The following is a 24,563-nucleotide window of genomic DNA, read 5'->3' as shown; positions in this document are numbered from 1 at the left end:
ATTCTTTATTAGGGCGTCCATTTCTGTATCCATAGCATTTTTCCAATTAGGATCATTTAGAGCTTCCTTGGCAGTCTTAGTAGAGGATGAAGATTCAATTCCCGCGATAAATGCTCAATAGTCAGTAGAGAGATGATCATACTGGACACGATGAGAAAGTGGATATCGAGGCAATGGAGTACATGCCCTTTTTCCTTTCCATAGTGCAATGAGCCAGCCAGGGTCTTCATTCTGGATCTCCGGATCAGATCGGTACTCCAATCGGTCAGCCCTTTCCTCTGAGTGGTTCTGCGGAACAATTTGGTTTGATGGTTCAGCTCTGTCATCAGATTCATCAAATTCAACCCGAGGTGTGTCTTCACTTCTTGGTACTGTTATAATGTTCCCAACATCTGTAGGTTCCAACCTCAAAGGTAAGGAAGATAGGCTAATGGGTCCCATGCTTTGCCCACTTTGAGTTCCACATGCATGTACAGCCTTGGAGAAATACTTTTCTGATTCATTGAATGTGCCATCATAGGAGATAAAAAAATTTCCTGGACAGCAGGTGATAACATTTAAACCCTTGTTGGGTTGGCGTGTAGCCTACAAACACACACTTAATGGCTCTAGGATTGAGCTTCTCCCTGGGGTTGTGCACATGCATAAATACTGTACATCCAAATGTCCTGGGTTTCAGACCAGTTTTCAAATGGGCATCAGGATGGTGCTGCAATACAGGATTCAACGGAATCTCATATCTAAGGATTTTAAATGGGAGCCGGTTGATCAAGTGCACCGCTGTCGATAGTGCTTCACCCCAGAGATACTTAGACACATCTTGATGAAGGAGAAGAACACTACGGTGTCCACAACATGGCCAATCTTCCCTTCAGCAACACCATTTTGGTGTGGGGTATTGATGCATGAAAACACGTGAATAATGCCCTGCATTTGGAAGTAAGTCATTAACGTGCTGTTGAAACAATCTTTAGCATTGTCTGATCTCAACTTCCTCACTTGAGCACCCAACTGGGTCTTCAACAGTGAAAGGAAATGTTTGATGACCTCAGTTACCTCTGACTTATTCTTGAGGAGATATACCCATGTCATCCTGGTGCAGTCATCGACTAGAATTATAAACCACCGTGCTCCATTTAAAGATGAGGTAGCACACAGTGCACATACGTCACTGTGTGTCAGATCAAATGGAGTCTTACTTCTCTCACCTTTCCCTTTGAACGAAGAGCATTTATGTTTGGCATATTGGCAAGCATCACACACCAATTTAGACAAGTCCAAATTGTGATTCAAGACCGGGAATATTTTCCCTAATAGTTCAAACGAAGGATGACCCATACGAGGATGAAATAGTTTGACTTGTTCTACAAAGGAAAGACTGGCTACTTCAACTTGCTCTCCACCCACCATCAGTGCAGTAGTCGCTCTATCATCAATATTCAGCAGTCCATGGTGTTCTTCAATCGCTCCAATCCTTTGTTTCAACTTCATATCATACACAAAACAACCAGTGGAGTCCAGTGTCAGTGAAAGGCATGCATCTTGTACCAACTTCTGAGGAGAAATCAATTGAGCTTTCAATTAAGGTACATGAAGAACACGTTTAAGAAGACCCATGCCTATGATATTTGTTGTACCAATGCCTGCAACTGGGAGTATTTCTCCCCCTGCAGTCATCACACTTCTGCCCCCAGGAGAAATGGAGTAATCAACGAATATAGATAAGAATGGAGTCATATGATCAGTTGCTCCAGAATCAACAATCCACTCTGACATTTTGTGTACATGGAATATGTTGAAGGAAGCAGTATACTCACCAATGCATGACATGGATGTGCTTGGTTTGTTGACCAAGTTCTTCAACTTATCCAGCTCTTCCTTCAAGTGGACATAATGATACTAGCAATGTATCAAGAAGGAAATTGAAATTCAAATTGTCCATAATATCCACTCTTATAGACGTATATCGATATCCTTGATAAGAAACATGACAACTCCTTGGAGTGATCACGACAGCTCTTGTCTCAGAGCTCCTTCAAGACCTTGGCGTTCCCCCTGCCTTGGGTGGACTCCTCCCTCGAATTTCCGTTGCGAAGTCGATCGCCTAGCTCCTCTAGCCGATCGCCAGCTCCATCCTTCTTGTCCGGGTAAGAAACTTCAAGATCAAGAAAGAAAACAGTTACCTCTATTTGCTATTCCAGCTTTATTTTATATGCGTCCGAGGAATGTCTTTTCCCGCCCAAATCACTGGGTCTGGTCAACCCTCCATTGACCAGATCTGAGCTTCTGTCTTCGGTAAGTCTTGAAATAACGCGTATCACATAATCAGTAAGCCAGATTTGGGGTCCATTAGCTGCATTTGTGGTCGACTCATTGCCGAATGACTCCTGTGCATTTGTGACATGTGCTTGGCTTTGACGTGGGAATATGCAACTGGTTCCCTCTCCTGCCACGTAGACGTGGACTTCTGCATTTTTTGGTTGTTCATCTCACTTGAATGGGTCTTGGGTGTCCATACATTCTTCGCTTTGGTTACCAGAGCAGTGCTCGCCTCCACTGTTACAGCATTTCCCCCTGCGTTTGTTGTACCATGTACAGGACTTTCTTCTTCAAGGATGATCTGAATAGCCTCCTCTATACTTGGAACTCTCCCGATTAAGGATATGGCTCCACAGAGAATCATACTCAGCATTGAGCCCAATGAGAAACTTATAGAGACGATCTTGCATACAATATTATTGACATGTGCAGGTTGTGCCAAGGATAGGTCTGTAGTGGTCAATTTGACTCCATAGAGACTCAAGTTCACTCACACATTGTTGAATGGTTTTATCACCCAGCTGAAGTCGTGCTGCCTTGATAATCAACTCATAAATACGCCAGCAATTTGTCTTCTTCAAGCAGCTTTTGTGCATTTGTTCCCAAACCTTTTTTGTGGTGTCAACGAGGAGATACTTTGGGATTAAATCTCATCTCAGACTACAGGAGCATCTGCCTTCCACTTATCATATTTCAGATCCAATGGCATCACCTCTTTTGTGGGATAATGGTTCAGCCTCCATCCTTCAAGAATAAGCTCCACATACTTACTACAGTGTAGGAGATTGAATCCAGAATACTTCATTGCCTCAGGAATGCCTTGATGTACCAGTGCTGCACAGATTGAAGAACCGTTTTCAATACCTCATCCATCTGTTTGTGAGAAGTTTCCTTCACGGTTGTTCCCCTGTCCGACCAAGTAGGAGACAAATGACGCTCCTTATTGATGGACTTCTATCTGGTCCAATAGATGCCCAGATGCTACTTGTGAGCAACAGCTCAATAAGTTGTACATTCGTACGGTAGGAAACATGGACTGATGCTGCTTCACGCTCACCAAACCACTGCAGATATAAGGAACGGACTGTTTCACGTTTGCTGCGACAGCCACTGGCAATCACAGCTATGGGTTTCTTCCTCTCCCTCCTTGTAGGTTAAGCTCCATCTTGCTCTGATACCATGAGAGTTCAGAACAGGAAGGGACAAGAAGAAACCCTAAACATGAAAAGGAGCAACTTATTTCATTTAACAAAGACCCCAGGTTTTAATACCAGAGATCAGTATTACATAGACAGGCTAATGGGAAGACCCATTTGACTGGATCCGATAGAGTAAGTGACCCGATAAGAAATCAGTACAATGCAGTTGGCTGACAGTATCCTCACAATTGATAAGTACTCAGAACAAAATAAACTTTAAAAATGAGTACTGAAAGGAGGCAATGATGTGTCATTTCAGAGCAGAGATAATAAAAGATTATCAAACAAGTTGGTTTTTAATTCCATAATATATTAAGTGGTATAATTTCACTGGTTTAACCAGGGAAAAACAAGATGGGTTCGGACCACGTGCCTGACTAAAAGGGTCAGGTGCACCAGCAGATATGTGGGCCTCTTATGTATGAGGGCCATGTTTACAATCTAAAGACATAACAGACATAGAAAAATAAAAATAGAACAAAACAAGTTGTTTGAGTCAAAGCCAAGAAACTCCTACCTCATATGAAAAATTGAGGTATCAAAACGAAGAAAGTGCATTCCAAAATTACAATCCTTTTTCTGCTTAACATAATCATTACTCCTGTCTTTTGGCAAATGGCCCAGAGCCAAAACAGTCAATTGACAGAGGTTCCTGGAAAGGGACAACTTTAAGACAACAATCATGTTAATGTCCATATAGGTTCAGGTATGGGGCCCAAAATAACAAGACACAAAACTAGAATCCAGAAATCAACTTACATAACAGGAACAAAGATATGTAAACAAGATAATTTTGTTGTCAGATGTATTTTACTCTTCTTTTGTCATTTCCTTTATTTCACACTTTGCCCCTGTCCGGCTTTGGTACAAATACTGAGGACTTCAAAGCCCAGATTAGAACTTTCCTTTCCTCTCATGCTTTCATCTCCTTTCTCAGCCTAATTGTCTCCTCTGGTGTTCGCCTTCCACCTTTGACACTCGACTCTATAATTTTTTATCATTATCCCATGTTAAACCTATCATTATCATCTGTTCCTCGAAAACAACTGGGCAATTTCACTAAATCCATTAAGTAGAAAAGGTCAGAATAGTAAACTTCTGAATAAGACGTATTAAACATATTTGATTGAAGTTCAGTCCCTTCTCAGCAATCTCAACCGCCAAGAAATAACATGATGATCGCTTTTAGGTACATCTCAACCACCAAGAAATAACATGATGATCGCTTTTCGGTACATCTCAACCACCCAGAGAAGAGTCAACCGACTATGGGTTAAGGCTGACAATAACAAGACCAGGAAGATCCTACCTCTATTTTTTACAGATCAATTAATAAGATAGAAAATGTCACAAAATATGTGATATGTGTCCAAAAGCATGTAGACTTGAAGCATTCCTAAACCAAAGCCAAAATCATCTACCCCCCAAAAATTTCCCAAAATTAAACTTAACCACAAGCTAGTGCTCAGAATAGGCCAAAAGCTCAATAATTGCTCAGGCAGAAAAGAACCAATCAAATAAATTCAAAAGTCTTTCTCAATTATACGGGAAGCTTCTACCAATGGTGTCATGCACTTTTTTTTGAAAGAAAGGTGTTAACAGTTTAGGAACCTACAACGGGGAGTGAAAGGATCACAATATGTTTTGGTTGTAATTGAATCTTGGAAAGAAATATTAGCCATCTGAATTGTGAGTCGACAAGTGTATTATTTTTTTTTACTTGCATTATATTTGTTATCTATTTATATCATAGCCATTATGAGGCTCACATGCAAAATGTCTTCTTAGAAGGTCCAGTAAGGACCACTCAAGCAGTGGACACTGTTATAATCCGGTCAACGCCGTGAGGATGAACCAATCACTCTGAAGGAAATATAATTAGTTAATCCTCCACTTCAATGGGATCATCAGGTAAGTAGTCTCCCTCTACATCTCGCATATATGATTTTCTTTTTAAACTCAACATCTCAGTTATATCATGATTGGGTATTGGACGCAAGGAAAACGGGTCACATGACCCTTCCCATTCAAAACTCCACACTTAAATAACATGCATATCAGACAGACGGGTACTACCTGCAGGATGGGAAGTCTTACCAGTTATTGGAAGTGGCCTTGTTAAATTTAAATAACTAGGATTTTTTTAAATGTCTTACACTCTACTGACCTGAAAACACAGCTTATATCTTCCCAAAAACTGTTCAGGGATATTTATTGCTTTTTAAACTTGACATTTGATGGGTGCTTTCTATTAGAACAGTGCTGGCTCGAATGTGGAGGCAGTGCAGGAAGAACGTCACAAGCAACATCTGGAGTAATTAAAAATGCGGCATTCTCATCTCGGTGATCCTTCTGCGGAAGTGCTGGGAAAGATGTTCTCTCAACTTGTCAATTTAAGTGAACCCCCAAACGTTTTATGTAATACTTGCCAGTTTGCTAAAAATCATAAGTTATCTTTATTTATCATTTCCCTTTGAAATCACAAGCCCTCTTTGCGTATACAGAAGGGATCCCATGTCAAATTTCAGTACATATCAAAGTATTTCCCCAAAGTATTGGTCCTTTTTTATGGCACTAAACTTTGGGACAATACCAAATTCATGGCACTAAATAATAAATGATGAGACTTAGAGGTTATGGATTAAGAAATGGATGCATTGATGAAGAATGGTACATTGGAGATTATTAGCCTCCCATCCTGTTTGTATAGCCTCAAGCAGGATGAATCTGGAAACTAAGTATGAAGGTTGAAGCAGGCCTCAAGCAGTCACCACCTGCTTGGTTTGGCAAGCTTTTTTCTCACAGAAAGAGAACCATAGAATATCATGAAAAATATGCTCATCATCTGTTGCTTATATAGAATTTGGAGGCTGGGAAAGTTTCCATAATAATTGCGTATGTAGGAGGCATTATTATTACTGGCGACGATGTATGTAAGAGTGACTAATTATGCGTCATAATGTCTCAGACATTAGAGATCAAGTCCCTGGGAAGACTGAAATTCTTTCTAGGCGTAGAAGTTGCATATTCAAAGGGCGATATCTTCAATTCTCAACATAAGTATATCCTTAACCTGCTGAGGGAGGAAAAGATAATCAAATCCAAACAATCATCATTAGCAATCAACCCCAATACCAAATTGGCTGTCCGTGGAGAAGATACTTCAGTACACCAAGAACAATATTAGAGGCAAACAGGGGACTTATCAACCTGAACAATACACGGCATGACATTGCATTCACTGTTTGGCATCTAAATCAGTATATGCACAGTCCCAAGAGACAAATGGGCAAGCAGTGTTTAAGGTTCCTTCATAGCTGAAAGGGAATGTGGATTCTAGACTTTTCTTCAGCCGAGGTGGAGGAATTCATTTGGAGATATACACCGATGCAGAAAACGGAGGCTCAGTAGTCAACCATTGATCTACAACGGGCTATCGTGCGTTTCAAGGTTGCATGTTCAAGTCCAGAAGCAGAGTAAAGATTGGAGGAAAAGGGAATGCATGATGCCATATAGATCGGGCAAAGAATATGTTCATGTTTTTTGTTCCATTTATTTCCATACCCTATATTTTTGTCTAATTGTATAAGTTCCCTAATGAGGCATAAAGGTCTTCTTAGAAGGCCAGTAAGAACCACTCCATAAGAGTGGCCCACATCATAACACTTCAAAACACTGTAGGGAAACCTTATTCGTTTCAATGGAAAATTAAGATTGTTCCTCTGTCCACCGCCTCCTTAGGATTTTCTGAAGACGCACCAGTAGAGATATGAGTTATCGCTAGGACTCTTTTCATCAGATACTCAATCAGATAGAGATGAACAAGGTCAAGCGAGAGTCAAGCAAGAGAGTTTCTGGAATGAAGAGGAGAACGGGAAGCAAGAGAATTCCTGGGACAAAAAATATAGAAGTATAAACATATGGAATTGTTTGAAGCAGAAGCGACAATTAGAAACAAGAACCCATAAAATGGAAAAAATTGTAGAAGGGGATTTGGTGCTCAGGGCACCAACTTCTAGCAAAAATTAATGTCGACTAAAATAAACAAACCTTGTGCAAAGAGACATCTGTAAGTAGAGGGGCAGAGATCCCATTCATGGATAGTATATCAGGACCCATGTTGTGAATATTCTGAAATAACAATCATTACATTTAGCATCAAAGCATCATCATAATTTAAACTAAGTTAAACGCAAAAAATGATATTTTTGAATGAATTAAATGCATAAAATGATATAGTTATCTGATAATGGAGGAGCATGACAGACAATAATATGTTTTGCCCAAGGTGAATTATGACTGAAACAAGCCCTGGCACCTTACATAGTATGCGACATACTGATGCAAGCCTCCCATGGAGAGCCGCATGACAACATAGAAGAGAAGTAACAAAGGAATAAGGAGCATCAGATCACCTTATTTTGCAAATTCCCTAAGCATGCATCAAATTTATTAGCATCAGATCAAGACAGTCATCGGTGAAAAATGCTAGAGGATGATACCGGCTTACAATTTTTCCTATAGGAAAAATTCCAAATATACTAAAGCAGATATCTCCACTCTTGTCTCCACTACATAGAATGTTGAGACGATTGTGTAAACTGCAAGACAATTCCCCGAAGGTATCTTCAAGGCCATCACTGAGACCTGCATCGCCAGAACCCAGACCAGGCATCTGAGGATTTCTTGGAGCAGGAGGAAAAAAGCGTGACGTACGATCTTCATAGGGATTGGCGTTGCTTTCCTCCTGGATTCAAGCAAGAAAAATGAAGGACTGCAAGAAATTATTCCAATGACAATGCGCAATGATGGAATACAGGAAGATTGATTGTCTGTCAGAAGTAAAACTCATGACACGGTAAAAACTTAAAGAGATAGACAGGGGAACATAATATTAAAGATCTTTTACAATCAAAAGACAAAATTTAAAAGTAAAAATGTAACACTTTGCAAGACCTAAGGACAAAGCTCAATGAATTAACCTATTCGGACATAAGAAAATCAACGATTAAGGCTAGGTAGTGACATTCATTAATGGAGGAAGTGGTAAAAGTGTTGAGATTCTTGAATCTTGCACGTTCTGGAGATTTCTGGAAGGTTTTAGATTCCTTGAAGGGACTGACGATCTCAAGTAGTTTCTAGAATGTTTGCCTAGGAGGTTCTAGAAAGATTTAGGGTCTAGAAATTTCTAAAGGTGTCATGGATTCCAGAAGTTTTTCTTTATCATACAAATACTAGAGTCCTACGTAGTAATAAACTGAGAAGTTAAGTTGAATTGTGTTTTCTATCTCTTGAGTTATCTCTGGAGTTATTTCGCTTTCTCCATCCAAAAAAACCTAATCGAGGATGTGGTTGTGAGGGAGAGGACCAGTTGTTCCCTGGCAGAAAGGGAAATCATTACTATGCGAGGAAAACATCCACACAAAATGCCTTGGAGACAAAATTAATAGGTTCCATACCACTGACGGTTGAGCATCTTCTTCCCAGTTTAGACAAACAACTGGTGCACAGTGGGACCTCGTGCTTCTCAATAGTTTCCCATTCTGCATTTGAGCACAGAAGAAGATAATCTAATGTCAAAGAACAAGACGGTAGACATGTTCGAAAGGAATGAAATTAATTCACCAGCATTAAGACCTCAATAATAGATAATTCACATCCAGTGCACCGGAAATGTAAAATAACACAAAAGTAATCAAACAGGATATAGATGATGTAGCAATAGTGGTGAGAATGAAGCAATGATAATCAAAAATAAATCAAAATGTATAAAATGACAGAAAGATTAAACACCTCCAACAATTAAGGGGAAAAACCCCAAGGCTCTATTGGGTTTAATAGATTGGTGATTTGTGAGCCTTTCAAAAACTGTTGACAATTCTTAACCCTCTGAGCTCCCCTTATTTACCGTCTCTTCAATCATCTTATGCTGGCTCACCAATCAATTAAACCCAATAGAACCTTGGGGTATTTTTCCTTAATCAAAGTATCAGAGTTGCAGAGGTTTAATATTATTTGAAACCACCTGAAGTATCTTTTTTTTAAGATTTCTTTTTGAGAGATATTTTAAGGGGTTCGCCCGACAAAGTGGTAACCATCCAAAGATACACATGAAGAACCATAGAGCTCTACCCATACATGGTCAACCCTATCTGATTACACCTCAAGGGAACCATGATGCCATGAGGCCCTAGACCTTGTGGGCGTGGCCGTCCGTGGAAACCTTGCACCCCCTAAATATCGCCTCACTACGGTGTAACTGTATTGCCCAGAACACTGTCATCACCCGGCCCCCATGTTCCCTCTTCCTAGGGCCACCTCTCCATATGAACTTCCAGACGACCTCCACCGACGTCACATTCACAACCAGCTGCGCTTGGATGGCCCAAATCAAGTGGGCGAAGGGGCACCAAAAGAATAAATGGTTGCAGTCTTCATCGCCTTTTGTGCATAAAGTACAAGCCGCCGATGCATCTGGATACAGCCTTTTGTGGAAGACATGGGTCACCAGTCTCTCGCGCAGAAAGAGCCATCCAAAAATCTTAACCTTTAGCGGAACCTTTAGGCGCAGAATGGCCTGACATGCCTGAGTAGTCGGTTGGTCCTCATTTCTCTAACAAATCCTTGCATAGGCCTTCCGAACTAAAAAGGAAGCACTGGTCCAAACCCATCCGTCTTATTCTCCGGGTCTTGGCCTGCACTGATTCAAGGCTCGCTGCATGGCCAAGAGTTCTGCCACCCTCTGGTCTGACAGGACACCAACTACCCTTGGATTCAATGTGTTGTCTCAGCACTCCCCCAATGTGGCATTGAGGCATCAGACAAGTGAAAAGAGCCGAGGGAATGCCTTCTGCAAAGGGCCACCCAACGACCATTGATCCCCCTAAAGGGCAATAGGGAGCCGTCTCCTAGACGTACGGAGAAGAAGTCTCGCACTTGCGGGAAAATCTGTTTTAGGTCCTACCAGAATGGCAATGTCCCTTTGGCCTCGGCCGCTTTTTCATCCCAGTTTAATCCCTGACCAAATCTGTCTCACAGGATTTGGATGACTAGGCCCTCCCCAGTGTGCATGAGCCTTGCCCCCACTTTGTTAATAATGCAGCATTCATGATTTGCAAATTAGCCAACTCTCTCCATAGATTGCTTCTCTGCATGACATTTTCTAGACCATAGACCGAGGCTATGACCATCTCGAAATTATCATTCATACTTTTCAGGTTGACTGCTGCCAGCAAACTGACCTGTCCACACATCCATTTTTTGAAGTCTTGCCTTGTTCCATGCCACCACCACAACCCCAGACTGGCCTCCCACGTTAACCACTGGAAAGCCCTCAAAAGAGCCTCTTCTCACTGCATTCCACTCACCTTTTGAGCATGGTTTCCTGTAGACACGCCACTATTGCTCCCCATTCCCCCAAATATCTTCCCACTACTACAAACCTACTTGTTTCTTGGAGTCCGTGAATGATCCACTGGATTCATTTCTCGGGGACAATCTTCTCCCTCTTTGCTGACCTACGTCAGCTTCAGTCTGACTATTGGTGTGATCTCTATAACTCTTATCGCAGGTTCCTCCATGTGCATTTTTTCGCCAGCCGGACCTGCTGACTCACATTTCATTGCAATTTGCCCGAGAGTCGGCTGCCCCTTTCAGTCCATGGTTTTCTGTAGTGCTACCTCGTGCCTTGCACTCAGCTACTCACATCAGAAGTCCGCTTTACCCAGCCTTTGCCGACGCAACAATTCTCCGCTCAAAATCGATGCTCTGCTCCTTTCATTTGAATGCGAGCCCTTACTACCTTGATGGCCTTTTTGGCCAAGCTGTGGGCACTGACTAACGGCTCTGCTGCTTCCTTCATTTGCGGTCTCCCTTATGGCTGGTGAGTCTCCCCACCTGAGCAGTCTCTTGACTCACAGGACCTCTCTCATCACTTGTGTCTACCATTTGTGTCTCCTCTTCGACATATTCTCTTGCATCTGGTTTTCCTGGCATAAATGCACTATGTCACTGGCGCGAGGTCTCTTTTGGGTCATAGTCCATTTCTGAAATGATTTCTATTTGTTGTCCCCCCAGGTTAAGGGCGACCATCATTCTTGATGTTGACACCCTGATACGATCCTCTACCCCTAAGGGTATCTTAGGCACTTTAGCCCACTAGGGACATTTTAGTTATCTCATGCTTTGCGTAGATTGATTCCTTTTCTTATAAATATGTATAGTCCTCCCTTGAGGAGGGCAGTCAAGAATTAATGTAAGATTGGCCTCTTGGCTCACTATCTCAATCCTTCCTGTCTCGGTCCCCTTCCCTTGACCGTCCATGTTAGATCATGCAGTACTAACTTATGGGCCAGAGGCCATGTATATGTAATAGAATAACCCTAGGGGATAATGGAAAACCTAACTGAGAGCAGCTGACTGAGAGGGCCCAATAGAAGCCCAATAAGAGCCCACTAAGGGCCCATTAAGGGCCCAATAGTGGGGAGCCCATTAGGGCTAAATATTAGGTCCAATAAGGACCTAATATTTACTGGGCCTGATTAACATCAGGCCCAGTCTCCAACGGTCAGGAAACTGACCGTTGGACATCCAGCTGCGAAAAACAACTGGATGTAACCTTTCCAACGGACATATTTTTCAAAAATATGACCGTTGGAAAGGCTGTTCTCTCTCTTGTTTAAAGTGTATAAAAGGGGGCACTGGAGAAGTAAATAGATGATCCATTTTTCTGCCCAATCTTCTGTGCATCTTTCTCTCTATCTCTCTCCTCTCCCATCCTCTCTCTCATTACTTACAGTCCACGATCCCCGTCCCCTGTGATTGTCACACCGGATCTTCAGCCAGCTCGTCCCTGGTCGATCCCTACCTCGTCTGTTCGACCCCTCCTATCATTCCCGTTTGGACCCTCCTACCCCGGGAACGTCTACCTCACCTTGCCCGCTACCCTCCTTTCGATAGTAGGGTCCCGCAGGTTAATGTCATTAAGGCCTGACCGAGGGATCCTCACATGCAAGAACAAAGGTGGGGAACAACATTGCTTCTGCTGCCTTGCAAGGGATCACTACATAAAGGATTGCAGGAATCTGCTGACATGTAGGAGTTGCAAGAGATTTTATTTGATGTTATTTGATGGAGTCCACCACAATATCCTTCTCCTTTAATCGATCATCAACTTGGCACTACTTGTGGGACTAGGAATCTAAGAATGGGAATGGACTCCTCAGTAAATGGAGCAAAACCAATTCGCCTTTATTGAGCAGTGAAAGGTGGTAACATATGATAGAGACCTTGGTGTAGGTCTCTATCAAGGGAAGGATTCTTAAAAGAGAACGATAGATTGATGGATTTCGAAAATCGACGAGCAGTTACACGTAGAGATGGCTACAGGCTGCATGAGTGCCTGTGCATCATAGGGAGAATCTCCCTTAATAATTTGGTCCTCTCATAGGTAGCATATACTGAACAGGTCAGCCCTTCCATCTAAGTTTTCTCTTCATTCATCCATGCAGACATGTAGACAGTGGACATTAGGATGGCACTTGGGAACAATGATGATAGCGTCGGATGACTGATGACTAATGAAGGGAGAGGATGGACAAAATAGTTTGGATGAGGAAATCAAAGCCTAAACTGAATGACGCTCCTAATCTATGGATACATAAATAAACATACCCCCCCACTCTATCACAACACAAATATATACTTGATATGCTGAGGGAGACCTGAAAGATTACCTAAAACCTGCAGGAACCCCTGTCTACTATTATGTAAAATGGACAGGGGGGGAGATTGTGCGCCTGTCAACAAAGAGCTGTTCTCGAGGCTGAATGAAATTGACCTAATTGAACGTTACACATCCAGATAATTAATATTTGGTTCATTCGCTAAGCCAGTTTATGAATGGATTCAGTGAGATTCATCTACACGCAGCATATCATATCAGTGCCTATTTTAAGAGTACAACTGATACGATCCCGCAGCGCGTGTATGAGAACACAGACGGAGGCCCAGGGACGCAGGGGCAGCCCAGCCTGCTACCAAGGGTATTTGAAACGACTGACTGCCAGAGGGTTAGGGCAGCAAAGCGTTTTGTAAGTAAGCCCTTCTCCATCCTATCTCTCTCCCGACCCGATCCCCTTCCTTCACCGGTCGTCCGCATCTCCTCTTCTTGCAGGTCTACTGTCACCAGCGAGAAGTGGCTATCTCGCAGCGTTCCATCGCCGCTCTATCCCCTTCTCTCCCCTCTGCTCTGTTCTCCTGATGCTCTCTCTCCCTCTCCCTCTCTGGACTTCATTCATATGAACTCTTGAGTCGGCAATAGATTGCATTTGATCAAAGTACAGGGAGAGAGAGCATAGATATGTTGAGCGGGAACGTATCAGTAACCTATTGTCAAAAAGAGATTCGTTCAGATGCTAAATATCCTGGATTAGTCATTGATAAATACTTGACCTCAGGTTACATAGCATTTATTCAGGAAAATCTTGTCACATAGAGTATGATACAAAATCCAGTGGCTTCTTCCAGGACAGAGGATAAGGTATAGGTTTCTGGCAGATTGAATATGTGAAGCTTTGTATTCTTCAAAAAAATATGAGAAGCATAGTGGATCAAGGGCTGCTCGGAGAACTACTAAATTTTCAAAAGAGTATCAGACAGTATAGTAATAATCAACCAGTTATTGCAATCTCACAGAACCCAATCCAACATGACAGGACCAAGAACATTGAAATTGATTGTCACTTTATCGATAAGAAATTAGAGGCAAGCATTATCGACCCTGTGTTTGTGGAATCTGTGGAGCAGAAGGCAGAGATCTTCACCAAAGAACTGACAGGCCCGCAAGTCCAGAATTTGGCCAGTATGTTGGGCATGATTAACATCCATACCCAACACTTTTTCTGTGTTGATTGAAAGAAGTATTTTCCTGAGTTCCTTTAAGTGTTGTAATGGGCCACATTCTACAAGTCGCCCATTTTTCTGATGAAAAAACAAACTAGTCACCCATATCTGTGTTTGTTTTTTCAAGCATTTGTGCTTGTTTATTTAAGATATTTAGAATAGACGTGTGTTTATAAGTGGCCATATGTTTTTAAGCGACTTGTACCATCACGAAAATAAATCACTTAAATAAGTCCATTCCCAGTCATTTACTCATTCTCTAGTATTTACACCAGATAGGACACGAAATGCATAGACTTTTGCCTTATTTGATAAACATAACCGCCACAGATATGTTCTGACACCAAGGGAGAGGAGCATAATGTGAAGAGCTGATCTACATTTTTCTATCACAGAATTGATAGCAACTAGAAGGATAATTTCCAACCGTGTTTTTTTCAAACTACAGACAAAGATAGAGTCTAGAGCAAAAAAGAAGGAAATAATAGAGACCAGGGTTTTAAATAACAGAAACAGTGGCAGCGGAAATAGGCATGGTAACTCCTGCAGTGTAACTGGGGACCAACTTGTCATCGATCCAATAGTGGAATAATGATCCAATACCCAAAGTCTAGCTTCAAAGAAAACCCTGATTTGGGAAAAATCTGCCTCATGCCACTAATTGGGGCTGTGAGCTTTTCCTAATTCACCTATGCACTATAACTGTCCCTCCAGACCTTTGTGACCATGTCCTCCTCTGATCCCTATAATACTGTATGCCCACTTTCTCAACTGTCTCTCAACTTAAAGAATACTTCTGGCAGAAACACTTATAAAAATGTAAAAAATACTTCGGGAAGAAAAAACAGATTTTAAAGGCAGATTATATTATAGTAAAAGTACATGACAAGATAAGCGCATGATAATTAACTCTCAGCAGCATTAGAGTAATACCAAAGCAAATACAGAGAAGGGTCACTTTAGAGTATTAAAACGACAAAACACAACAAGAATTTTCAAAGGCTTGTATGCCAAATAGAAAACAAGAAGAACGGTTATCACATGAGAAGAATGTAAAAAACCAACCTAAGTACAAAATGACTGCATCAAGGAGAAATTGGCGTAAATATATTACCCAAACGAAACCCAGGGAGTTAATCCATAAATCAGAATGGAATATATAGAAAAGCAGTACAAGGAAGTAAAAAAACTAGAGAACTAAATTCATGAGAAATAATAAATCATATAAAATTATCACCTCAACGTCGTGTAGTGCAATGGAGCCATCCTCAAAACCAACAGCAATCATTTTTCCATCCGGCCGCCAACATAAAGAGGTGATACATTTCCCTAAATAAACAAACAAATGCAAAAGATGATAAAAATTGTGAAAGATGGGAAGCTCAGATTGACCTGACCAGGAGAAGATGAAACATAAAAAAATCCTGGAGCGGATTAATTGCGAGTACAGAAACATTAAAAATGAGTAAATGAACATCAAACGTCGCTATCATGTCAATGAAGATATCTGACAAGGTAGATGTTAAACAGCACCCCTGAGAGAATATGATAAGGCGAGAAAAAGTGAAATAATTAACAAAAAACGAGCATTAAATGCCCACTCACACAAATCCACAGCACTGCTAAAATACCTAAGTTCCATTGAAAGGTGCGCAGATGACTCAATGAAAACGAAAATATTAAAGAATAAGAATTGGAACTTAAATACAAGAAAAACATACAAAAAACAATAAAATAACTTATGGAATCCTCTGATTACATTATGGAAGAGATTAGCAATTTAGATAATCTTTCCATTTCAAAGTGAAGCAGGAGGGAAATTATCTTAAAGCAAATGACGCCCACATTTTACAAATGATTTAAGTAGCTCAAGTCAGCTGTGAACGATGGGATACCTCATCAAATTTAAACGACAATCAGAGATCATTGAAAAATGGAACCAAAAGGATTTCAAATCATGAACTAGACCCATTTAATATTATACTTAATATCATCTAAAAGTTGTGAGGTAGGCGTGAAAAACTTAAGTCAATTGATGAATGATATTAAGTTTAACCATCCTTATGGCCCTTTAAACAGTATAATAGGACGAGGCAAGTGAGAAAAAACTAACCAGTAGCCGACGTAATATATTAGTTTTTAATTACAGATCTCATGAAGGATGCAACAATAATTGAATCTACAGTCACGTAACGATCTATAATTGAAGGAACACCTCAGTTTCGATCCAGGGTGGCAAGCAACGGCCAAATTTTACAGACAGGTGGTAGCACACACCTGGAGAAAGGGTCCAAAGCCGCTGCCAGTTAAAACGATGTAAGAAAATCCTGAAGTCCTCAGAGACCATTGCGAGAAGATCCTTTTCGGGATTCCATTCAGCGATGATGATCTGCAGAGTGGATGAAGTGTTACAAAGCAAATGGTTACAATCAATATGAATGGTTCTTAGATAATAACAATCCTATCTGAAACGATAAAATAAAGAAGAATAAATCGTAAAAGGATGATATATGGACTTCCACAATATGAATGGTTCTACGACGATCGTAATCCCGTTTGGAACAATAAAATAATGAAGAATGAATCGAAAAAGGATGACATGTGGATTTCCACAAGCGTGCCTGGGAGGGAATGGGCTTGTCGAGCTGTAGCTGGAACGGAACAGCTCCTGCTCCCCGGGAAGTAGCATCTTCTTCGAACTGATCCATACAAACTCATTCAACAGATTCCAGTTCCACCTTTGCAAGGATCCTGCGGTAAACGGCAGAATTGATCGACGGGACGTGGTAGAAACCTTCTAGGTTGCTCGAAGCTAGGGCAAGCGGAAGGCGGGAAAGTTTTTCTCTTGATTTATAAATTTATCAGGAGGCTATGACGAAATGAATTTGTTTTATTTTCGCTCGAATAAAATCGTGAAATAAGTTCCGGCGGCTTTTTCATTAAGTAAACGCTAGAAGTGCGCGTTAAAATTGTTCTCGCATAAATTTTCCATAAACAACAGGAAAATTTGATGTTCTTATTTACCAGTAAGCCAGAAAATATTACTCTTGTCTACGTAACCAGACATGGTTGTTCTGTTTTGTTCGTTTAAAACAAACAAAAAATTCACACAAACAAACCGCACAGGGGTCTGTTCCGTGTTCTTTTTATGTGAGAAAATTCGAACAAATGTTCGAACAATTCGCACAAACGAACAAATTCGCACAACCAAACAAAATTTGCACAACCAAACAAAATTTGCACAACCGAACAAAGTTCGCACAAACGAACAAAAATCGAACAACCGAACAAATTCAAACAAAAGAACAAATTCGAACAAACAAACAAATTCGCACGAAACAAACAAATTCGCACAACCAAACAAAATTCGCACAGAAAGAACATAATTGTTCAGAAATTGCATAAAATGCTCTAAATTGCAAAAAAATGTTATGCATAAAGTATAATATACTACGAATAATCTAATTTACTATGACGTTATACTAATTTACAACTCGCAAGTCACGAAACACCATATTCAGTATAATTCTATCAATACAAATCTAACAGTCCTTAAATCTAGTGATAACGGCATTTATATTTTAACGATACCTGATATGCTAGGGGTTTATGTCATTGTTGTCACTTAGATTTAAGAAAAAAATTTGGAATGATTTAACGAATTCACTTGGCAATTTTATCAGAAGAGGAGATTGTACTGAATTAATTTTGGTAATTCATTCGTTCTTAAAGGGAAGGAATTAATTAATTTAATAGATTTTTGAGAATTAATTTCATTAAAATGACTTACATGAAATGGAGTGTACTTTCATATTTTTCTAGGATTTGGTTAGAGGGTGCAACGATTAGATTTCAATAAAAATATATTTAGGTATTTCTACAATAATAATATAACTTTTTAAAGTTCTCATACCTGAGAAACAAGGTATGATGGATGTATCCAAACCATAACGAATTCAAGATGCCGTATTTTAAATTAAATGTTAGGGTTCCTAGTTTGGTCAGAGAGAGAGAGCAAGAGAGAAGGAAAAGGGAGAGGGAGAGGGAGAGGGAGAGGGAGAGAGCGAGTGAAAGAGAGAAGAAGAGGGAGAGCATGAGGGTGAGTACGGGAGAGGAAGACAGAGGGAATGAGAGCAATGGAAGATGTAGAGAATCTTATAGAGATAATTGGGGAACTGGAGAGAGAAATAGAGAATTAGAGATAGACAATTGAAGGAATAAATAGAGAGAGAGAATTAGAGATAGAGCAAGAGCAAATCAGAGATTTAGAGAGAGAGACAGAGAGATTCAGAGATAGAGATATAGAAAATCACAGATTTAGAGAGAGAGAGAGACAAAGAGATTCTGCAGTTTTTCTCCTCAGTAAATTTTCTTCAGTAAATTACGTGGGGTACACTATGTCTATTTTGAAGACTACGACACATTTTTTAAGGAAAATAACTCTCTTCAAAATTGAAGTCCCTTTGCAGACCAAAACCTTCAAAATTCTAGTTAGATTTCTGGCTGGGAATTTTGAACTGCAGAACCAGCTTTCCACCTCCTGGCCGAGTATGATCTTTTGGCGATGGTTGCATCCTGAGTAGCGCCCTCAGCTTGATGACCAGCACTCCTGCTCTGCACAGGTAAAGAAAATCTTATAATTGGAGACAGAATTAGAGAGACGAAGAGAAAGAGGGATTTGCAAACAAAGCAAGGCAGAATTTCATAGATAGAGAGTAAAAGATAATAAGAGATCGAGAGAGAGAAACAGAGAATTAGAGGGCGAGAGAGAAAAGGAGATGGAAAAAGAGAACTATGAAATTTGGGTGAGAGGAAAATAGGTGAAAGGAGGTTTTGAGATAGTGAAATAGTAAGAGGGCGAGAGGAAGAGAGAATTAGACATAGAGCAAGAGAAAAAACAGAGAAGTAGGGAGAGAGAGAGAATTAGAGATAGATAAGGAGGAAAAGAGAGAATGATAGAAAGAGATAAAGAGATTACTAGGGCGAGAGGAAGAGAGGATGGCCGAGAGAGAATTAGGGATAGAATTGGGGGACTAGAGAGAGAAAAAAATAGAGATTTAGGGATAGCCAATTGAAGAAATAGAGAGAGAGAGAGAGCAAATTAGAGATAGAAGAAGACCAGGTCAGAGATTTGGAGACAAACAAAGAGAGATACAGAGATAATGACAGGGACAAATCAGAGGAAAAAGGATAGAGAATTTGAGAGAAGGATTGAGTCGGAGATTTAGAGAGGTAGTGAGAAAAATAGGTGAAAGGAGGTTTTGAGATAGTGAAATAGTGAGAGGGCGAGAGGAAGAGGGAATTAGACATAGAGCAAGAGAAAAATCAGAGAAGTGGGGGGAGAGAGAATCAGAGATAGATAAGGAGGAAAAGAGAGAATGATAGAAAGAGATAAAGAGATTACAAAGGTGAGAGGAAGAGAGGATGGCCGAGAGAGAATTAGGGATAAAATTGGGGGACTAGAGAGAGAGAAAAATAGAGATTTAGGAATAGCCAATTGAAGAAATAGAGAGAGAGAGAGAGCAAATTAGAGATAGAAGAAGACCAGGTCAGAGATTTGGAGACAGACAAAGAGAGATACATAGATAGTGACAAGGACAAATCAGAGAAAAAAAGATAGAGAATTGAAGAGAAGGATTGAGTTGGAGATTTAGAAAGGTAGTGAGAAAAATAGGTGAAACGAGGTTTTGAGATAGTGAAATAGTGAGAGGGCAAGAGGAAGAGAGAATTAGACATAGAGCAAGAGAAAAATCAGAGAAGTAGGGAGAGAGAGAATTAGAGATAGATAAGGAGGAAAAGAGAGGATGATAGAAAGAGATAAAGAGATTACTAGGGTGAGAGGAAGAGAGGATGACCGATAGAGAATTAGGGATAGAATTGGGGAACTAGAGAGAAAGAAAAATAGAGATTTAGGGATAGACAATTGCAGAAATAGAGAGGGAGAGAACGAATTAGAGATAGAAGAAGACCAGGTCAGAGATTTAGAGATAGACAAAGAGAGATGCAGAGATGCAAGAAAGAAAAAAAAACGTCGATCAGGAGTTGAGAATCATTCAGATTTCAGAACAACAGAAGATCTGACCAATTTATCTGCAAAGACTCGATCAGATTTGTCGTAACATCGAAGAACAAAAATATGACAAGTTTATCCGCTATGCAGATAAAACCGTCGATCAGAACTCAAGAATCTTTCAGGTTCCATCGGAAAAAAACAATTAGAAAGATTGGACTGCTATTTTTCCTTGATCTGACCAAATTTATTCGCGATGCAGATTAAACCGTCGATCAGATCTCCAGAATCTTTCAGATTTCAACGGAAAAAACAATTTAGAATGGTAGAACTTTTCTTTTTTGCGTGATCTGACCAATTTTATCCGCAATGCAGATAAAATCGTCGATCAGAACTCAAGAATCTTTCAGATTCTAACGGAAAAAAACAAAAAGAAAGATATGACCGCTTCTTTTTGCATGATCAGACCAATTTTATCCTCAACGCCGATAAAACCGTCGATCAAGACACAATAATCTTTCAGGTTCCATCGTACCCAAACAAATAAGAAAAGATATGACTGCTTTTTTTTATCATGATCTAACAAATTTTATCCGCTAGGCAGTTAAAATTGTTCATCTAAATTCAAGAATCAAATCTGAATTCACCTATAAAGAAAAAAAAAACAGCAAACACAAGTCGAGAAAGAAACAGATAGTTAGAACCGAACAAGATAGCATCAGAATATTAGAAAGAAAGAAACGAGAATCAAAGAAACGTACCAAACCCCGCCTCCACTTTGAGCCTTGTCTCAATCCGCCGCTAGAGATGCGAGCTCGGAGTAGAGCTGCCAAATTGGCGGGGAGAAAGATGTGAAGGAGTCCACGAGAGAGAGGTGGGATAAAGGTGTCTAGGGGCCGTCGTCGAGACTCGAGAGAGATGGAGGGAGAAGATGGGATTGAAGAGAGGAGACGGGATTCCAAGAGTGAGAGAGAGACTGGGACAAAGAGAATGAGCATATTTTTTTCCTTAAAAAAACCCTTAAAAAAATTCGAACAATTCACACAATGCGAACTGCACAGCCATCTGTGCAAAGTTCTGTTCGTTTTCATCAGTGTTCTGTTCGGAAATCCGAACAATTCGCGCAATTCGCTCCAATTCGCACCATCCAAAAAGAACTACCATGTCTAAGGTAACTGACTGTTTCTGTCTCGGTTTTTGGCAAAAACCTAAACCTACTCCTAAACTTTTATACAGGCTCAATTAGATCAAAAATCAGTTTAGATTAGGTAAACCCTATAAGTTCAATCACATGTATCTGAAAAATCATATTGAAAGTTTAAAAATCAATGTCAAAAATTAGGAAAAATTATCGCTTAAAATAGTTAAACAAACAATTCTAACAGGTAAATATTCCATTTTGTTTTTTGGTATTTATGTATTTAGGTTTTTATGTAGCTAGGTACTTGTGTACTTAGGTGTTTATGTGTTTAGGTATTTACATTTATGTATATTTACATATTTGTGCATTTATGTAAGTTTATTTAACATTTTTACTATCAGAAAAACATGACGCAATGAAGTTGGCAGACGTTCCCAATTCTTTTTAGGAACATTCCTCCTTTGAAGCATATCCTTTGCAAATAAATTTGTTCCCCTCTTCAGTTTTGATCTGCCTTATGATTCGGTTTGCTCTTGGTACTAAATCAAGAGCCAACTTTTGGTAAACTTGTGATAGTTGAACTGATGGTATCAGTTCTGGCCCAATTTTTTCTGAAGTTTGGTAAAAATGATGAATGATCACAACATAATTTTGGTAAAAATACTAAATACAAACCTATGTTAGCTTTTTATATGCTCTATAATCTATAGATGGCTGTGGAAACCAATCTGGATTTCCTTGAGGGAGGTATCCCGTCTAACTTAGTATATGTGTCTTCGTGGATTTTACAGAGCCTATTTTACTTTCTTTTTAGGCGTCTATATTTTGAAATAATACCATAGTGGGTCATCAATAATAATAAGATTTATAATAATTTTTTTTATTTTATTCTGGTTTATTTCCTTAAACACCTTTTATAGAGGCTCTGACAACGGAAATAACCAGGTTGAACCGTAAGGACAAATGTCATATGGCCTTTGTCAGATGATGATGGGTTCAATTTTATTGCTTCACCAATATAGATGAACAGATGAGGTCATTCTTAGCATGCATAAGCCCAGTGATTTCATGGAGTGTATGCCATTTTAAAGGATTGAAGAGGTCAAGCCATAAATCTAAGAGAGAAGCTTTTGTATAATAAGACGAATGTCACTACAGATCCATGATCTTCCTAATATGATTAATATATAACATCTAAAAAAACACACTTGACCTGAAGGGTCTCCATGCCTTCCCTTCCATTCAAAACCCTCAAAATCAAAATGAGCATAACTTGGCATGCATCATATGATGCCTTCCAAGGATGCACCCCTCCTGTAAAAATAACCTCATTACGATGCATCCATGTTGTACAGAGCACAATAAATAGCCTTCACCCATCTTCATGCTGAAGATACCTTGCCTTGTAGAGAGTCCTAAAATGTCTCCTTTGAGGAAACATCCACTTTTAGTCCAATCTTTATATTCAAGGATAATAGAAAGGGAAATGTGCATCTTATACATTTGTTTGAGTTCTGATTCATTTCTTTTCCCTCCCTTTTTGATGTTAAGCCTCCTATTCTAATGTTTATATTTCCTTCTCACATGCAGTTCTTGGATGACATGCAAATGATACAAAGAAAACACTGAAGGGAAGACAACTGCAGAAGGGGAGGGGTTCGTTCTTGGACTTGTATCCTTGATCCTCCTTGTGTTAGTTCTCGAGAATGAGAGTGTTTCTTTTCGTCACACATGGAAATGATCGAAGCTTGAAGAGTGTTCGAAGAGAGTAACCCTATCTCATTCAAGGCAGATAATTTATGGAAAGGGATGTTATTAATTCTTTGGAAAAAACGTGGGTGGTACTCTTAAATGAAATGTTTTTCAATTAAAGTAATCACCTGGACATTGTTACTTTTTTACTTTTCTTGCCAGGCTCATACTTCACGAGGGCATTCAGGGCTAATCCCCATGATGATGTCACGTTATTTGGGTCAGCAAGACAAATTTTGTAGAATAATTAAATGATTAAAAATAAAAAAATTCAACGCTGTTGACCTCCATCCAATGTGCAAGACCTTTCTGCTTGAATTCTCATCAGAAAAATGCAAAATATATAGTTTGGAAAAGGTTTTGTAAATTACACAATTTAGTCAAACACTATACATTATTCATTTAAGCCGTGCATTGTTGACCCAAAAAAAATCCAGAGATCCATTAATGGTTTAGACGTCTTTGTCTATCAAATTACTCTATATGAAATTTCTAAATAAAAATTCTACGATTTTATTTATAATTGGACTATTTTTTTATGAAAATGAGTTATCAGTTCAATTTATGTTATCTTGTAGACACCCACTGTTCACCTGAAAAAAATCAATACATGGGTCATTGTTTAGGACTAGTAAAAAATAGATTCATTTTTTATAAAAACTTCAATATCTCTTCAAAATTGAAGTAGAGGGTTGCCCACCAAAGGTTGGATTCAAAATGTGTCGGTTTCACTTGTTCACCTTACACTCTAAGTCTACCATCTCAGTATATTCCATGAGCATATGTAATGTGTTCATGTATAAGATGATTTATAGTTTTCAATATTAGGAATAGGTAGTAGTACGTGGATGGATCAAATGGAAATGGGAGAGTGAGATAGATGACAAAGTGAAGTAACGATTGATAGTCTAAATGCATCATGAAATTTTACACATTCTAATACCGATTTTGAGATCATTTGATCTATCTTATCTTCATCGTCATATGGATTTTAATTTCCTTTTTTTTTTAGCAAAAATCACGGTGCCGGGTACGGCCAACCCTAGGGTTGTGCCCGTAGTCCGATACAGCCGTGCCCTGGATGCCACCCAGGGAGATTTTATTTATAAAGTGTAGTGTTTTTCAATGTTTGTGGGCGTGGATCGAGTATATATATCCCAATTACACGCGGATCCCACTCGTCCACGCCCATAGTTAGGGAAAAGAAAAGATACATAGGTGGTACCTCACGGATGCTCGG

At 39.7% G+C, this 24,563-nt stretch overlaps 1 protein-coding gene across 6 annotated transcripts in view; it reads right to left on the bottom strand.

The window, feature by feature from the left end:
- The window catches only part of APC4 (Transducin/WD40 repeat-like superfamily protein), a 38,769-nt gene extending 21,470 nt beyond the window's left edge, over positions 1–17,299 (bottom strand). The window contains exons 1-7 of one of the 6 annotated variants that reach the window (XR_013583878.1): positions 17,042–17,299; positions 16,698–16,809; positions 15,658–15,749; positions 8,978–9,061; positions 8,029–8,265; positions 7,569–7,649; positions 4,036–4,184 (exon numbers count right to left, since the gene is read on the bottom strand). Coding sequence is in view for 5 of the 6 variants with exons in the window: in XM_078587136.1 (XP_078443262.1) it covers positions 4,036–4,184; positions 7,569–7,649; positions 8,029–8,265; positions 8,978–9,061; positions 15,658–15,749; positions 16,698–16,809; positions 17,042–17,128 (842 nt within the window). In the remaining variant the exon portion in view is untranslated. Of the gene's footprint in view, positions 1–4,035; positions 4,185–7,568; positions 7,650–8,028; positions 8,293–8,977; positions 9,062–15,657; positions 15,750–16,697; positions 16,810–17,041 lie in introns of those variants that run through there. The other 5 variants (XM_078587136.1, XM_078587135.1, XM_078587138.1 and 2 more) reach the window with 5 other exon arrangements.
- Positions 17,300–24,563: the final 7,264 nt, after the last annotated feature.

This window comes from Wolffia australiana, chromosome 15 (assembly GCF_029677425.1).
Source record: "Wolffia australiana isolate 7733 chromosome 15, ASM2967742v1".
Lineage (NCBI taxonomy): Eukaryota > Viridiplantae > Streptophyta > Magnoliopsida > Alismatales > Araceae > Wolffia > Wolffia australiana.
Note: the sequence above shows the minus strand (reverse complement) of the source record. Positions and strands in the feature narration are given on the sequence as shown.